The 16,841-nt window shown below is 44.1% G+C and overlaps 1 protein-coding gene across 1 annotated transcript in view; it reads left to right on the forward strand.

The window, feature by feature from the left end:
- SV2C (synaptic vesicle glycoprotein 2C) overlaps positions 1-14,348 on the forward strand; it is a 280,624-nt gene extending 266,276 nt beyond the window's left edge. Inside the window, exon 13 of the mRNA XM_054489369.1 lies at positions 13,513-14,348. Coding sequence (XP_054345344.1) covers positions 13,513-13,549 — 37 coding nt within the window. The 3' untranslated portion in view covers positions 13,550-14,348. The remainder of the gene's footprint in view (positions 1-13,512) is intronic.
- The last annotated feature ends 2,493 nt before the right edge of the window (positions 14,349-16,841 follow it).

Consider the following 16,841-nt stretch of genomic DNA (forward strand, 5'->3'; position numbering starts at 1 on the left):
CCTCTATGAGCTGGGGCGTCCCTCTTCCCACAAACACACAAGCATGAAATTGGATGCCAGGCTGCATCTAGAAAGGTATGGGAACTGTCTCAGCAGGGAATTGCTTCAGCACTTCTACACCCTGCCACAGTGGAAATGTCAGTTTACAGAGCTAGCTGCCTCCACTCAAGCTGCTGTTGGTCTTCTGTCCCAGTCAGTGTATCTGTTCTATAGTGCTGATACTAAAACCACAACAAAAGCACCTTGCTGTAATAGCTCCAACTATAGTGCTAGCCAGACCGTGTCTCCTGTGGACCTGGTATACAAATTTCTCACCCTCGCATGGCGAGCTCAGTGCATGCAAACAGTTCTGTCATTTACAGCATCATCATCAAGGGATTGTACTTTACAGAGGATAAAATCTCACTTTAAAAAAAAAATCGGCTGCTGGGCGCAGTGGCTCACGCCTGTAATCTCAAAACTTTGGGAGTCCAAGGTGGGTGGATCACCTGAGGTCAGGAGTTTGAGACCAGCTGTCAGGCTTTTGAACCCAAGCCAAGCCATTGCATCCCCTGTGACTTGCACATATACACCCAGATGGCCTGAAGTAACTGAAGAGCCACAAAAGAAGTAAAAATAGCCTTAACTGATGACATTCCACAATTGTGATTTGTTCCTGCCCCACCCTAACTGATCAATGTACTTTGTAATCTCCCCCACCCTTAAGAAGGTTCTTTGTAATTCTCCCCACCCTTGAGAATGTACTTTGTGAGATCCACCCCTGCCCGCAAAACATTGCTCTTAACTTCACTGCCCACCCCAAAACCTGTAAGAACTAATGATAATCCATCTCCCTTTGCTGACTCTCTTTTCGGACTCAGCCCGCCTGCCCCCAGGTGAAATAAATAGCCATATTGCTCACACAAATCCTGTTTGGTGGTCTCTTCACACGGACGTGCATGAAATTTGGTGCCGTGACTCAGATAGGGGGACCTCCCTTGGAAGATCAATCCCCTGTCCTCCTGCTCTTTGTTCCGTGAGAAAGATCCACCTACCACCTCAGGTCCTCAGACCAACCAACCCAAGAAATATCTCACCAATTTCAAATCTGGTAAGCGGCCTCTTTTTACTCTCTTCTCCAACCTCCCTCACTATCCCTCAACCTCTTTCTCCTTTCAATCTTGGCACCACACTTCATTCTCTCCCTTCTCTAAATTTCAATTCTTTTCATTTGCTGGTAGAGACAAAGGAGACACGTTTTATCTGTGGACCCAAAACTCCGGCGCCGGTCATGGACAGAGAAGGCAGCCTTCCCTTGGTGTTTAATCATTGCAGGGATACCTCTCTGATTATTCACCCACGTTTCAAAGGTGTCAGGATGGGAGGAGCCAAGATGGCCGAACAGGAACAACTCCGGTCTACAGCTCCCAGCGTGAGCGACGTAGGAGATGGGTGATTTCTGCATTTCCATCTGAGGTACCATGTTCATCTCCCTAGGGAGTGCCAGACAGTGGGTGCAGGACAGTGGGGGCAGTGCACCGTGCGCCAGCCGAAGCAGGACAAGGCATTGCCTCACTCGGGAAGTGCAAGGGGTCAGGGAGTTCCCTTTCCTGATCAAGGAAAAGGGTGACAGACGGCACCTGGAAAATCGGGCCACTCCCACCCGAATACTGCGCTTTTCCAACGGGCTTAGGAAACGGCGCACCAGGAGATTATATCCCGCACCTGGCTCGGAGGGTCCTACGCCCACGGAATCTGGCTGATTGCTAGCACAGCAGTCTGAGATCAAACTGAAATGCGGCAGCGAGGCTGGGGAAGGGGCACCCACCATTGCCCAGGCTCCCTTAGGTAAACAAAGCAGCCAGGAAGCTCGAACTCGGTGGAGCCCACCACAACTCAAGGAGGCCTGCCTGCCTCTGTAGGCTCCACCTCTGGGGGCAGGGCACAGACAAACAAAAAGACAGCAGTAACCTCTGCAGACTTAAATGTCCCTGTCTGACAGCTTTGAGGAGAGCAGTGGTTCTCCCAGCACGCAGCTAGAGATCTGAGAACGGGCAGACTGCCTCCTCAAGTGGGTCCCTGACCCCTGACCCCTGAGCAGCCTAACTGGGAGGCACCCCCCAGTAGGGGCAGACTGACACCTCACACGGCCGGGTACTCCTCTGTGACAAAACTTCCAGAGGAACGATCAGACAGCAGCATTCACAGATCACAAAAATCCACGGTTCTGCAGACACCGCTGCTGATACCCAGGCAAACAGAGTCTGGAGTGCACCTCTAGCAAACTCCAACAGACCTGCAGCTGAGGGTCCTGTCTGTTAGAAGGAGAACTAACAAACAGAAAGGACATCCACACCAAAAACCCATCTGTACAACACCATCATCAAAGACCAAAAGTAGTTAAAACCACAAAGATGGGGAAAAAACAGAACAGAAAAACTGGAAACTCTAAAAAGCAGAGCGCCTCTCCTCCTCCAAAGGAATGCAGTTCCTCACCAGCAACGGAACAAAGCTGGACAGAGAATGACTTTGACAAGTTGAGAGAAGAAGGCTTCAGACAATCAAACTACTCTGAGCTACAGAAGGAAATTCAAACCAAAGGCAAAGAAGCTGAAAACTTTGAAAAAACTTTAGACGAATGTGTAACTAGAATAACCAATACAGAGAAGTGCTTAAAGGAGCCCGCGGAGCTGAAAGCCAAGGCTCGAGAACTACTTGAAGAATGTAGAAGCCGCAGGAGCCAATGCGACCAACTGGAAGAAAGGGTATCAGTGATGGAAGATGAAATGAATGAAATGAAGTGAGAAGGGAAGTTTAGAGAAAAAAAGAATAAAAGGAAACAAACAAAGCCTCCAAGAAATATGGGACTATGTGAAAAGACCAAATCTACGTCTGATTGGTGTACCTGAAAGTGACGAGGAGAATGGAACCAAGTTGGAAAACACTCTGCAGGATATTATCCAGGAGAACTTCCCCAATCTAGCAAGGCAGGCCAACATTCAGACACAGGAAATACAGAGAACACCACAAAGATACTCCTCGAGAAGAGCAACTCCAAGAAACATAATTGCCAGATTCACCAAAGTTGAAATGAAGGAAAAAATGTTAAGGGCAGCCAGAGAGAAAGCTCGGGTTACCCACAAAGGGAAGCCCATCAGACTAACAGCGGATCTCTTGGCAGAAACTCTACAAGCCAGAAGAGAGTGGGGGCCAATATTCAACATTCTTAAAGAAAATAATTTTCAACCCAGAATTTCATATCCAGCCAAACTAAGCTTCATAACTGAAGGAGAAATAAAATCCTTTACAGACAAGCAAATGTTGAGAGATTTTGTCACCACCAGGCCTGCCCTAAAAGAGCTCCTGAAGGAAGCACTAAACATGGAAAGGCACAACTAGTACCAGCCTCTGCAAAATCATGCCAAAATGTAAAGGCCATTGAGACTAGGAAGAAACTGCATCAACTAACGAGCAAAATAACCAGCTAACGTCATAATGACAGGATCAAATTCACATATAATCATATTAACTTTAAATGTAAATGGACTAAGTGCTCCAATTAAAAGACACAGACTGGCAAATTGGATAAAGATTCAAGATCCATCAGTGTGCTGTATTCAGGAAACCCATCTCACATGCAGAGACACACATACGCTCAAAATAAAAGGATGGAGGAAGATCTACCAAGCAAATGGAAAACAAAAAAAGGCACGGGTTGCAATCCTAGTCTCTGATAAAACAGACTTTAAACCAACAAAGATCAAAAGAGACAAAGAAGGCCATTACATAATGGTAAAGGGATCAATTCAACAAGAAGAGCTAACTGTCCTAAATATATATGCACCCAATACAGGAGCACCCAGATTCATAAAGCAAGTCCTGAGTGACCTACAAAGAGACTTAGACTCCCACACAATAATAATGGGAGATTTTAACACCCCACTGTCAACGTTAGACAGATCAACGAGACAGAAAGTTAACAAGGATACCCAGGAATTGAACTCAGCTGTGCACCAAGTGGACATAATAGACATCTACAGAACTCTCCACCCCAAATCAACAGAATATACATTTTTTTCAGCACCACACCTATTCCAAAATTGACCACATAGTTGGAAGTAAAGCTCTCCTCAGCAAATGTAAAAGATCAGAAATTATAACAAACTGTCTCTCAGACCACAGTGCAATCAAACTAGAACTCAGGATTAAGAAACTCACTCAAAACCACTCAACTACATGGAAACTGAACAACCTGCTCCTGAATGACTACTGGGTACATAACAAAATGAAGGCAGAAATAAAGATGTTCTTTGAAACCAACGAGAACAAAGACATAACATACCAGAATCTCTGGGACACATTCAAAGCAGTGTGTAGAGGGAAATTTATAGCACTAAATGCCCACAAGAGAAAGCAGGAAAGATCCAAAATTGACACCCTAACATCACAATTAAAAGAACTAGAAAAGCAAGAGCAAACACATTCAAAAGCTAGCAGAAAGCAAGAAATAACTAAAATCAGAGCAGAACTGAAGGAAATAGAGACAGAAAAAACCCTTCAAAAAATTAATGAATCCAGGAGCTGGTTTTTTGAAAGGATCAACAAAATTGATAGACCACTAGCAAGACTAATGAAGAAAAAAAGAGAAGAATGAAATAGATGCAATAAAAAATGATAAAGGGGATATCACCACCAATCCCACAGAAATACAAACTACCATCAGAGAATACTACAAACACCTCTACGCAAATAAACTAGAAAATCTAGAAGAAATGGATAAATTCCTCGACACATACACTCTCCCAAGACTAAACCAGGAAGAAGTTGAATCTCTGAATAGACCAATAATAGGCTCTGAAATTGTGGCAATAATCAATAGCTTACCAACCAAAAAGAGTCCAGGACCAGATGGATTCACAGCCGAATTCTACCAGAGGTACAAAGAGGAACTGGTACCATTCCTTCTGAAACTATTCCAATCAATAGAAAAAGAGGGAATCCTCCCTAACTCATTTTATGAGGCCAGCATCATCCTGATACCAAAGCCGGGCAGCGACACAACCAAAAAAGAGAATTTTAGACCAATATCCCTGATGAACATTGATGCAAAAATCCTCAATAAAATACTGGCAAACAGAATCCAGCAGCACATCAAAAAGCTTATCCACCATGATCAAGTGGGCTTCATCCCTGGGATGGAAGGCTGGTTCCATATATGCAAATCAATAAATTTAACCCAGCATATAAACAGAACCAAAGACAAAAACCACATGATTATCTCAATAGATGCAGAAAAGGCCTTTGACAAAATTCAACAACCCTTCATGCTAAAAACTCTCAATAAATTAGGTATTGATGGGACGTATCTCAAAATAATAAGAGCTAACTATGACAAACCCACAGCCAATATCAACTGAATGGGCAAAAACTGGAAGCATTCCCTTTGAAAACTGGCACAAGACAGGGATGCCCTCTCTCACCATTCCTATTCAACATAGTGTTGGAAATTCTGGCCAGGGCAATTAGGCAGGAGAAGGAAATAAAGGGTATTCAATTAGGAAAAGAGGAAGTCAAATTGTCCCTGTTTGCAGATGACATGATTGTATATCTAGAAAACCCCACTGTCTCAGCCCAAAATCTCCTTAAGCTGATAAGCAACTTCAGCAAAGTCTCAGGATACAAAATCAATGTACAAAAATCACAAACATTCTTATACACCAATAACAGACAAACAGAGAGCCAAATCATGAGTGAACTCCCATTCACAATTGCTTCAAAGGGAATAAAATACCTAGGAATCCAACTTACAAGGGACGTGAAGGACCTCTTCCAGGAGAACAACAAACCACTGCTCAATGAAATAAAAGAGGATACAAACAAATGGAAGAACATTCCATGCTCATGGGTAGGAAGAATCAATATCGTGAAAATGGCCATACTGCCCAATGTAATTTATAGATTCAATGCCATCCCCATCAAGCTACCAATGACTTTCTTCACAGAATTGGAAAAAACTACTTTCAAGTTCATATGGAACCAAAAAAGAGCCCACATCGCCAAGTCAATCCTAAGCCAAAAGAACAAAGCTGGAGGCATCACACTATCTGACTTCAAACTATACGACAAGGCTACAGTAACCAAAACAGCATGGTACTGGTACCAAAACAGAGATATAGACCAATGGAACAGAACAGAGCCCTCAGAAATAACGCTGCATGTCTACAACTATCTGATCTTTGACAAACCTGAGAAAAACAAGCAATGGGGAAAGGATTCCCTATTTAATAAATGGTGCTGGGAAAACTGGCTAGCCATATGTAGAAAGCTGAAACTGGATCCCTTCCTTACACCTTATACAAAAATTAATTCAAGATGGATTAAAGACTTAAATGTTAGACCTAAAACCATAAAAACCCTAGAAGAAAACCTAGGCAATACCATTCAGGACATAGGCATGGGCAAGGACTTCATGTCTAAAACACCAAAAGCAATGGCAACAAAAGCCAAAATTGACAAATGGGATCTAATTAAACTAAAGAGCTTCTGCACAGCAAAAGAAACTACCATCAGAGCGAACAGGCAACCTACAAAATGGGAGAAAATTTTCGCAACCTACTCATCTGACAAAGGTCTAATATCCAGAATCTACAATGAACTCAAACATATTTACAAGAAAAAAACAAACAACCCCATCAAAAAGTGGGCGAAGGACATGAACAGACACTTCTCAAAAGAAGACATTTATGCAGCCAAAAGACACATGAAAAAATGCTCATCATCACTGACCATCAGAGAAATGAAAATCAAAACCACAATGAGATACCATCTCACACCAGTTAGAATGGCAATCATTAAAAAGTCAGGAAACAACAGGTGCTGGAGAGGATGTGGAGAAATAGGAACACTTTTACACTGTTGGTGGGACTGTAAACTAGTTCAACCATTGTGGAAGTCAGTGTGGCGATTCCTCAGGGATCTAGAACTAGAAATACCATTTGACCCAGCCATCCCATTACTGGGTATATACCCAAAGGACTATAAATCATGCTGCTATAAAGACACATGCACACGTATGTTTATTGCGGCACTATTCACAATAGCAAAGACTTGGAACCAACCCAAATGTCCAACCATGATAGACTGGATTAAGAAAATGTAGTACATATACACCATGGAATACTATGCAGCCATAAAAAATGATGAGTTCATGTCCTTTGTAGGGACATGGATGAAATTGGAAATCATCATTCTCAGTAAACTATCACAAGGACAAAAAACCAAACACCACATGTTCTCACTCATAGATGGGAATTGAACAATGAGAACACATGGACACAGGAAGGGGAACATCACACTCTGGGGACTGTTGTGGGGTGGGGGGAGGGGGGAGGGATAGCATTAGGAGATACACCTAATGCTAAATCACGAGTTAATGGGTGCAGCACACCAGCATGGCACATGTATACATATGTAACTAACCTGCACATTGGGCACATGTACCCTAAAACTTAAAGTATAATAAAAATAAAAATAAAAAAAAAGGTGTCAGACCACGCAGGGATGCCTGCCTTGGTCCTTCACCCTTAGCGGCAAGTCCTGCTTTTCTGGGGAAGGAGCAAGTACCCCAATCCCTTCTCTCCGTGTCTCTACCCCTTCTCTGCTTTTCTGGGGAGGGGCAAGTACCCCAACCCCTTCTCTGCTTTTCTGGAGGAGAGGCAAGTACCCTTCAACCCCTTCTCCTTCACCCTTAGTGGCAAGTCCCGCTTTTCTAGAGGGCAAGAACCCCCAATCCCTTATTTCCACACCCCAGCCTCTTATCTCTGTCCCCCAATCCCTTATTTCCACACCCTGACCTCTTATCTCTGTGCCCCAACGCCTTATTTCTGTGCCCCAACCCTTTCTCTGCTTTTCTGGAAGGCAAGAAACCCCCACCCCTTCTCCGTGTCTTTACTCTTTTCTCTGGGCTTGCCTCCTTCACTATGGGCAAGCTTCCACCTTCCATTCCTCCTTCTTCTCCCTTAGCCTGTATTCTTAAGAACTTAAAACCTCTTCAACTCTCACCTGACCTAAAATCTAAGCGTCTTATTTTCTTCTGCAATGCCGCTTGTCCCCAATACAAACTCGACAGTAGTTCCAAATAGCCAGAAAACGGCACTTTCAATTTTTCCATCCTACAAGATCTAAATAACTCTTGTCGTAAAATAGGCAAATGGTCTGAGGTGCCTGTTGTCCAGGCATTCTTCTACACATCAGTCCCTTCCTAGTCTCTGTGCCCAGTGCAACTCGTCCCAAATCTTCCTTCTTTCCCTCCCGCCTGTCCCCTCAGTCCCAACCCCAAGCATCGCTGAGTCTTTCTAATCTTCCTTTGCCGCAGACCCATCTGACCTCTCCCCTCCTCGCCAGGCCAAGCTAGGTCCCAATTCTTCCTCAGCCTCTGCTCCTCCACCCTGTAATCTTTTTATCGCCTCCCCTCCGCACACCTGGTCTGGCTTGCAGTTTCGTTCCGTGACTAGCCCTTCCTCACCTGCCCAGCAATTTACTCTTAAAAAGGTGGCTGGAGCTAAAGGCATAGTCAAGGTTAATGCTCCTTTTTCTTTATCCCAAATCAGATAGTGTTCAGGCTCTTTTTCATCAAATATAAAAATTCAGCCCAGTTCATGGCTCGTTTGGCAGCAACCCTGAGACGCTTTACAGCCCTAGACCCTAAAAGGTCAAAAGGCCGTCTTATTCTCAATATACATTTTATTACCCAATCTGCTCCTGACATTAAATAAAACTCCAAAAATTAGAATCTGGCCCTCAAACCCCACAACAGGATTTAATCAACCTCGCCTTCAAGGTGTACAATAATATAAAAAGTTGCAATTCCTTGCCTCCACTGTGAGACAAACCCCAGCCACATCTCCAGCACACAAGAACTTCCAAACGCCTGAACCACAGCAGCCAGGCATTCCTCCAGAACCTCCTCCCCCAGGAGCTTGCTACAAGTGCCAAAAATCTAGCCACCAAGCCAAGGAATGCCCGCAGCCCAGGATTCCTCCTAAGCCATGTCCCATCTGTGCGGGACCCCACTGAAAATCGGACTGTTCAACTCACCTGGTAGCCACTTCCAGAGCCCCTGGAACTCTGGCCCAAGGCTCTCTGACTCCTTCCCAGATCTTCTCAGCAGCTGAAGACTGACGCTGCCCGATCACCTCGGAAGCCCCCTAGACCATCACGGATGCCGAGCTTCAGGTAACTCTCACAGTGGAGGGTAAGTCCTTCCCCTTCTTAGTCAATACGGAGGCTACCCACTCCACATTACCTTCTTTTCAAGGGCCTGTTTCCCTTGCCTCCATAACTGTTGTGGGTATTGCCAGCCAGGCTTCTAAACCTCTTAAAACTCCCCAACTTTGGTGCCAATTTGGACAACACTCTTTTATGCACTCTTTTTTAGTTATCCCCACCTGCCCAGTTCCCTTATTAGGCCGAGATATTTTAACCAAATTATCTGCTTCCCTGACTATTCCTGGACTACAGCCACATCTCATTGCTGCCCTTCTCCCCAACCCAAAGCCTCCTTCGTGTCTTCCTCTCCTATCCCCCCACCTTAACCCACAAGTATAGGACATCTCTACTCCTTCCCTGGCAACCGATCACATGCCCATTACTATCCCATTAAAACCTAATCACCCTTACCCCACTCAACGCCAATATCCCATCCCACAGCACACTTTAAAAGGATTAAAGCCTGTTATCACTGGGCTGCTACAGCATGGGCTTCTAAAACCTATAAACTCTCCTTACCATTCCCCCATTTTACCTGTCCTAAAACCAGACAAGGCTTACAAATTAGTTCAGAATCTGCGCCTTATCAACAAAATTGTTTTGCCTATCCACCCCATGGTGCCAAACCCATATACTCTCCTATCCTCAATACCTCCCTCTACTACCCATTATTCTGTTCTGGATCTCAAACATGCTTTCTTTACTATTCCTTTGCACCCTTCATCCCAGTCTCTCTTTGCTTTCACTTAGACTGACCCTGACATCCATTGGGCTCAGCAAATTACCTAGGCTGTACTGCTGCAAGGCTTCACAGACAGCCCCCATTACTTCAGTCAAGCCCAAATTTCATCCTCATCTGTTACCTATCTCAGCATAATTCTCATAAAAACACACGTGCTCTCCCTGCTGATCGTGTCTGATTAATCTCCCAAACCTCAATCCCTTATAAAACAACAACTCCTTTCCTTCCTAGGCATGGTTAGTGCAGTCAGAATTCTTACACAAGAGCCAGGACCGCACCCTGCAGCCTTTCTGGCCAAACAACTTGACCTTACTGTTTTAGTGTAGCCCTCATGTCTGCGTGCAGCGGCTGCCGCTGCTTTAATACTTTTAGAGGCCCTCAAAATCACAAACTATGCTCAACTCACTCTCTGCATTTCTCATAACTTCCAAAATCTATTTTCTTCCTCATATACCTGACGCACATACTTTCTGCTCCCTGGCTCCTTCAGCTGTACTCACTCTTTGTTAAGTCCCACAATTACCATTGTTCCTGGCCCAGACTTCAATCCAGCCTCCCACATTATTCCAGATACCACACCTGACCCTCATGACTGCATCTCTCTGATCCACATGATGTTCATCCCATTACCCCACATTTCCTTCTTCCCTGTTTCTCACCCTGATCACACTTGATTTATTGATGGCAGTTCCACCAGGCCTAATCACCACACACCAGCAAAGACAGGCTATGCTATAGTACAAGCCACTAGCCCACCTCTTAGAACCTTTCATTTCCTTTCCATCGTAGAAATCTATCCTCAAGGAAATAACTTCTCAGTGTTCCATCTGCTATTCTATCTGCTATTCTACTACTCCTCAAGGATTATTCAGGCCCCCTCCCTTCCCTACACATCAAGCTTGAGGATTTGCCCCCACCCAGGACTGGCAAATTAGCCTTACTCAACATGCCCTGAGTCACAAAAACTAAAATACCTCTCAGTCTAAGTAGACACTTTCACTAGATAAGTAGAGGCCTTTCCTACAGGGTCTGAGAAGGCCACTGCAGTCATTTCTTCCCTTCTGTCAGACACAATTCCTCAGTTTAGCCTTCCCACCTCTATACAGTCTGAAAACAGACCAGCCTTTATTAGTCAAATCAGCCAAGCAGTTTTTCAGGCTCTTAGTATTCAGTGAAACCTCTATAACCCTTACGGTCCTCCGTCTTCAAGAAAAGTAGAACGGACTAAAGGTCTTTTAAAAACACACCTCACCAAGCTCAGCCACCAACTTAAAAAGGACTGGACAATACTTTTACCACTTTCGCTTCTCAGAATTCAGGCCTGTCCTCAGAATGCTACAAGGTACAGCCCATTTGAGCTCCTTTTTATTAGGCCCCAGTCTCATTCCAGACACCGGACCAACTTAGACTGTACCCCAAAAAAACTTGTCATCCCTACTATCTTCTGTCTAGTCATACTCCTATTCACCATTCTCAACTACTCATACACGCCCTGCTCTTGTTTACACCATTTCTCCAAGCCATCACAGCTGATATCTCCTGGTACTATCCCCAAACTGCCACTCTTAACTCTTGAAGTAAATAAATAATCTTTGCTGGCAGGACTATGCTGAATCTCCTTAGGCACTCTCTAATCAGATGTTCTAGGTCCTCCCAATTCTTAGACCATTTATACCTGTTTTTCTCCTTCTCTTATTCCATTTAGTTTTTCAATTCATACAAAACCATATCCAGGCCATCACCAATCATTCTATATGACAAATGTTTCTTCTAACAACCCCACAATATCACTCCTTACCACAAGATCTTCCTTCAGCTTAATCTCTCCCACTCTAGGTTCCCACGCCGCCCCTAATCCCGCTTGAAGCAGCCCTGAGAAACATCGCCCATTCTCTCTCCATACCACCCCCCAGAAATTTTCGCCGCCCTAACACTTCAACACTATTTTGTTTTATTTTTCTTATTAATATAAGAGGGCAGGAATGTCAGGCCTCTGAGCCCAAGCCAAGCCATCACATCCCCTGTGACTTACATGTATACACCCAGATGGCCTGAAGTAACTGAAGATCCACAAAAGAAGTAAAAATAGCCTTAACTGATGACATTCCACAATTGTGATTTGTTCCTGCCCCACCCTAACTGATCAATGTACTTTGTAATCTCCCCCACCCTTAAGAAGGTTCTTTGTAATTCTCCCCACCCTTGAGAATGTACTTTGTGAGATCCACCCCTTCCCGCAAAACATTGCTGTTAACTTCACCGCCTACCCCAAAACCTGTAAGAACTAATGATAATCCATCTCCCTTCGCTGACTCTCTTTTCGGACTCAGCCCGCCTGCACCCAGGTGAAATAAACAGCCATGTTGCTCACACAAATCCTGTTTGGTGGTCTCTTCATACGGACGCGCATGAAACCAGCCTGGCCAACCTGGTGAAACCCTGTCTCTACTAAAAATACAAAAATTAGCTGGGCATGGTGGCGGGCACCTGTAATCCCAGCTACTCGAGCGGCTGAGGCAGGAGAATTACTTGAACCTAGGAGGCGTAGGTTGCAGTGAGCTGAGATTGCACCATTGCACTCCAGCCTGGGCAACAGAGTGAGACTCTGTCTTAAAACAAAACAAAACAAAACAAAAAAATCTGCCATGTAATCCAACAAGAGAAAAAAAAAGTAAAGATTCATTATGAACGTAAGCAACTCCATCCAAAAAGGAAGCTGTTATGGTTTGACTGTGCCCCCAAAGTTCATGTGTTGGAAACATAAGCCCCCAGTGCAACACTATTGAGAGGTGGGACCTTTAAGAGGTAATTAGGTCATGAGAGCTCTGTCCTAATGAATGGATTAATGTTATCTCAAGAGTGGGTTCATTATTGCAAGAGTAGGTTTGTCATAAAAGCTAGTTCAGCCCCCTCTTTCTCTCTCTTGGACTTTCTTGCTTTTCTTCTTTCTACCATGAAATGATGAAGCAAGGAAGACCCTCACCAGATGCTGGTCCCTTGGACCTCTCAGCCTCCAGAACTGTAAGAATGAAATATGTTCTTTATAAATGATCCCAGTCTGTGGTATTGTGTTATAGCAGCACAAAACAGACTAAGACAAAAGCTGGCTAGACAATAAATATTTCATATCCCTCCAAATTCTCTTTTGGTCTTTTTAATATGCATCAGTACATTTTCCACAATTTTAATCAGCATAAATACACAGGTCTGTATCTTAGTTTTTTTCTACTTTACATTTTTCATATAATACATTTCCACTTATTAATATTGCCCCCATGTGTCATTTAAACAGTCTTATAGAATCTAAGCATATTGAAATTCTTTTTTTTATTTTTACCTTTTTTTTTTTTTTCCTGAGACAAAGTCTTGCTCTGTTGCCCAGGCTAGAGTGCAATACTGACATGATCATAGCTCACTATAATCTTAACTGGGCTCAAGTGATCCTCTTGCCTCTGCCACCCCAGAAGCTAGGACTACAGGTGCGAGCCACCATGCCCAGCTAATTTTTAAATTTTTTTTTGTAGACACAGAGTCTTGCCATGTTGCCCCGACTGGCCTTGAACTCCTGGCCTCAAACTCCTGGCCTCAAGCAATCCTCCTGCCTCAGCCTCCCAAAGTTCTGGGATTACAGTCTCAAGCCACTGCACCTGGCTTTCTTTCCATTTTTGAGGATTAAAATTACTTGAAATTTTCCAAATATATTATACAAGGTCTTGCTAAGAACTTAGTAGACTTCTTTATTGTTGTCTTTTTTCTCTCTCTTTTGCCTTGTGGAAATATCCCACAAAGTGAAGTAACCAAGTCAACAAGTGTGAACAATTTTATAGCTCCTGTTAAATTTACTAGACAGCTCTCAGGAACAACGGAGCCAGTTTACAGCAGGAGCCACTAGTGGGTGTGGACCTCTTTTCTAAGATCTGCTTCTAAACTTGGCTTTATCATATAAAGAGATAAAATCATTACAAACAATTTGAAGGAATTCTTTGTCTTATAAAAAAAAATCTGAAAACCTCCCTGTATTCCCCCTAGTAGGTATAGTTAACCTTGCAACTTCACAAAGAGACCACTTTACACACTTGCCCGGGGGCCTTTGTTTTTGCTTCCCCCTCCTCTGAAATGCTCTCTCCAGGTGATTAAGTGGCTTTTTCCTTTACTTAGCTGTCTACTCAGGTAAAATCTTAACCAAGACGCCTTTACTCTTCACCCTACTTAAAATGTCCCTCTGCCCCACCCTGAGACTTTTAACTTGCATAGCCCTCATCATCACCTGACATAATATGTACTTCTTTGCTTTTATAGATATTATCTGTGTCCCTCCACTAGGATGTCCATTTCATGGGAATAAAGACTTTGTCTCTTTCATTTGCTTCTATATTCCCGGTGCCAAGAAGATGCCTCATACATAGTAAATGCTCACTAACTATTGTGGAATGAATGAGTGAGTGAATGAACCAAGTGTCTAATTACATCATCATTAATTGCTTGGCATTCTGGAGTTAGTGCTGAAAAGCTGTGCAAGGCCAATTGGTGGGGCTAAAAAGTTTGCTGGCCGGTGTGGTGGTTCATGCCTGTAATCCCAGCACTTTGGGAGGCCGAGGCGGGCAGATCATGAGGTCAGGAGTTTGAGAAAAGCCTGGCCAACATAGTGAAACCCCATCTCTACTAAAAATACAAAAATTAGCTGGGTATTTAAAAAAAAAAAAAAAAAAGTTTGCTGGTCATGAGTTTTTTTGTTTTTTTTGTTTTTGTTTTTGTTTTGAGACAGAGTCTTACTCTGTTGCCCAGGCTAGAGTACTGTGGCTCGATCTTGGCTCACTGCAACCTCTGCTGCCCTAGTTCAGGTGAGTCTCCTGCCTCAGCCTCCCAGGTAGCTGGGATTACAGGCTCCTGCCACCGTGCCCGGCTAATTTTTGTATTTTTAGTAGAAATGGGGTTTCATCATCTTGGCCAGGCTGGTCTTGAACTCCTGACGTTGTGATCCAACCACCTTGGGCTCCCAAAGTGCTGGGATTACAGGCGTGAGCCACCGTGCCCAGCCAATTAGTCCTTTTAAAACACTAATGGGGCCTGGCACAGTGGCTCACACCTGTAAAACTAGCACTTTGGGAGGCCGAGGCGAGTGGATCACTTCAAGTCAGGAGTTTGAGACCAGCTGGGCCAACATGGTGAAACCCTGTCTCTACCAAAAATACAAAAATTAGCCAGGCATGGTGGCATGTGCCCATAATACCAGCTACTCAGGAGGCTAAGGCAGGAGAATTGCTTGAACCCAGGAGGTGGGGTTGCAGTGAGCCAGGATCACACCACTGCTCTCCAGTCTGAGCCACCGAGTGAGACTCTGTCAAAAAAAAAAAAAAAGAAGAAGAAAGAAAGAAAAAAGAAAGAAAGACAAAAGAAAGAAAAAGAAAAGAAAAGAAAAGAAAGACACTAATGGAACTTATGAATGGTCTCCTCTCAAAAATGCATACTCAGAAAGCTTAGTGCATGATTTCAAGAGGCTGGACCTGCTAACATTCTCAATGAGTCCAGAAATCTGTTTTAGAAGCATTGCTCTAGTAACTACATTGTCACCTAGAAATCATAAACAGGTGGCCCAACAAACCACACTTGTTTTAGTTTGGCTCCTGCAGGAGTGAAAGGCACAGAGATTTTTTCTTAAGTTTTGAATTAGTTGCCCAAAATTTAAACTTAAGAAGATTTCACATAGGAAAAACAATCCGTAATTCTTAATTCCATTGAAAACTCAGAAGGCCTAGGAGCACTGGGCCCACAGTCCTAGCTACAGATAAGCTATGGCAGCCCCACCTGGAAGGTGTCCTCTTCCCTTTACTCTAGTCCCCACTGCTCCTTGTGGCTTCTATGGTTTTGAAGCAGAGCATTGGTGACCATTTATTATTAGGTTTGCACTGTTGTTTTTCTTTTTGTCTTTTTTTTTGAGATAGAGTTTCACTCTGCCATCCAGGCTGGTGTGCAGTGGCGTGATCTCAGCTCACTGCAGCCTGCGCCTCCTGGGTTCAAGCAATTCTCCTGCCTCAGACTCCCAGGTAGCTGGGACTACCCGTGCCCACCACCACGCCTGACTAATTTTTTGTGTTTTTAATAGAGACAAGGTTTCACCACGTTGACCAGGCTGATCTCGAACTCCTGACCTCAGGTGATCTGCCCGCCTCCGCCTCCCAAAGTGCTGGGATTACAGGCGTGAACCACAGCACCCAGCTACTCACTGTTGTTTTCTTAAGCCTGAGTTAAGAGGAAAGCAGAACAGACTCTGCCTCCTTTTTTCTGAAGTCAGGATCATTTCATTTACATCGTATGCCTGGCCACTGCAGAGATTTGACTTTAGACCCCTTGCCTAACTCAACTATAAACGATAAGGTTGAGGAAACTAGGACCCAAAAAGATTAAGAGACTTGTCCAAGTTTACACGGAGGCTGACTTGAGCTCTGGTTTTCCTAACTGCCATATGTGTATTTGGTCTTTGTCCCTGGTTCCTGGCACAAGGCTCCTAAAAACGCCTGACATTTCCTTGGCTGGGCATGGTGGCTCACGCCTGCAATCTCAGCACTTTGGGAGGCCAAAGCAGGTGGATCACCTGAGGTCAGGAGTTCGAGACCAGCCTGACCAAAGTGAAGAAACCCCGTCTCTACTAAAAATACAAAATTAGCTAGGCATGGTGGCGCGCTATATCCCATGTACTCAAGAGGCTGAGGCAAGAGAATCTCTTGAACCCAGGAGGCAGAGGTTGCAGTGAGCCAAGATCACACCATTATACTCCAGCCTGGGCAACAAGAGTGAAACTCTGTCTCATAAAATAAAAATAAAAATACAAAAATTGGCCAGGTGCGGTGGCTCA

This window comes from Pongo pygmaeus, chromosome 4, assembly GCF_028885625.2.
Source record: "Pongo pygmaeus isolate AG05252 chromosome 4, NHGRI_mPonPyg2-v2.0_pri, whole genome shotgun sequence".
Taxonomy (NCBI): domain Eukaryota; kingdom Metazoa; phylum Chordata; class Mammalia; order Primates; family Hominidae; genus Pongo; species Pongo pygmaeus.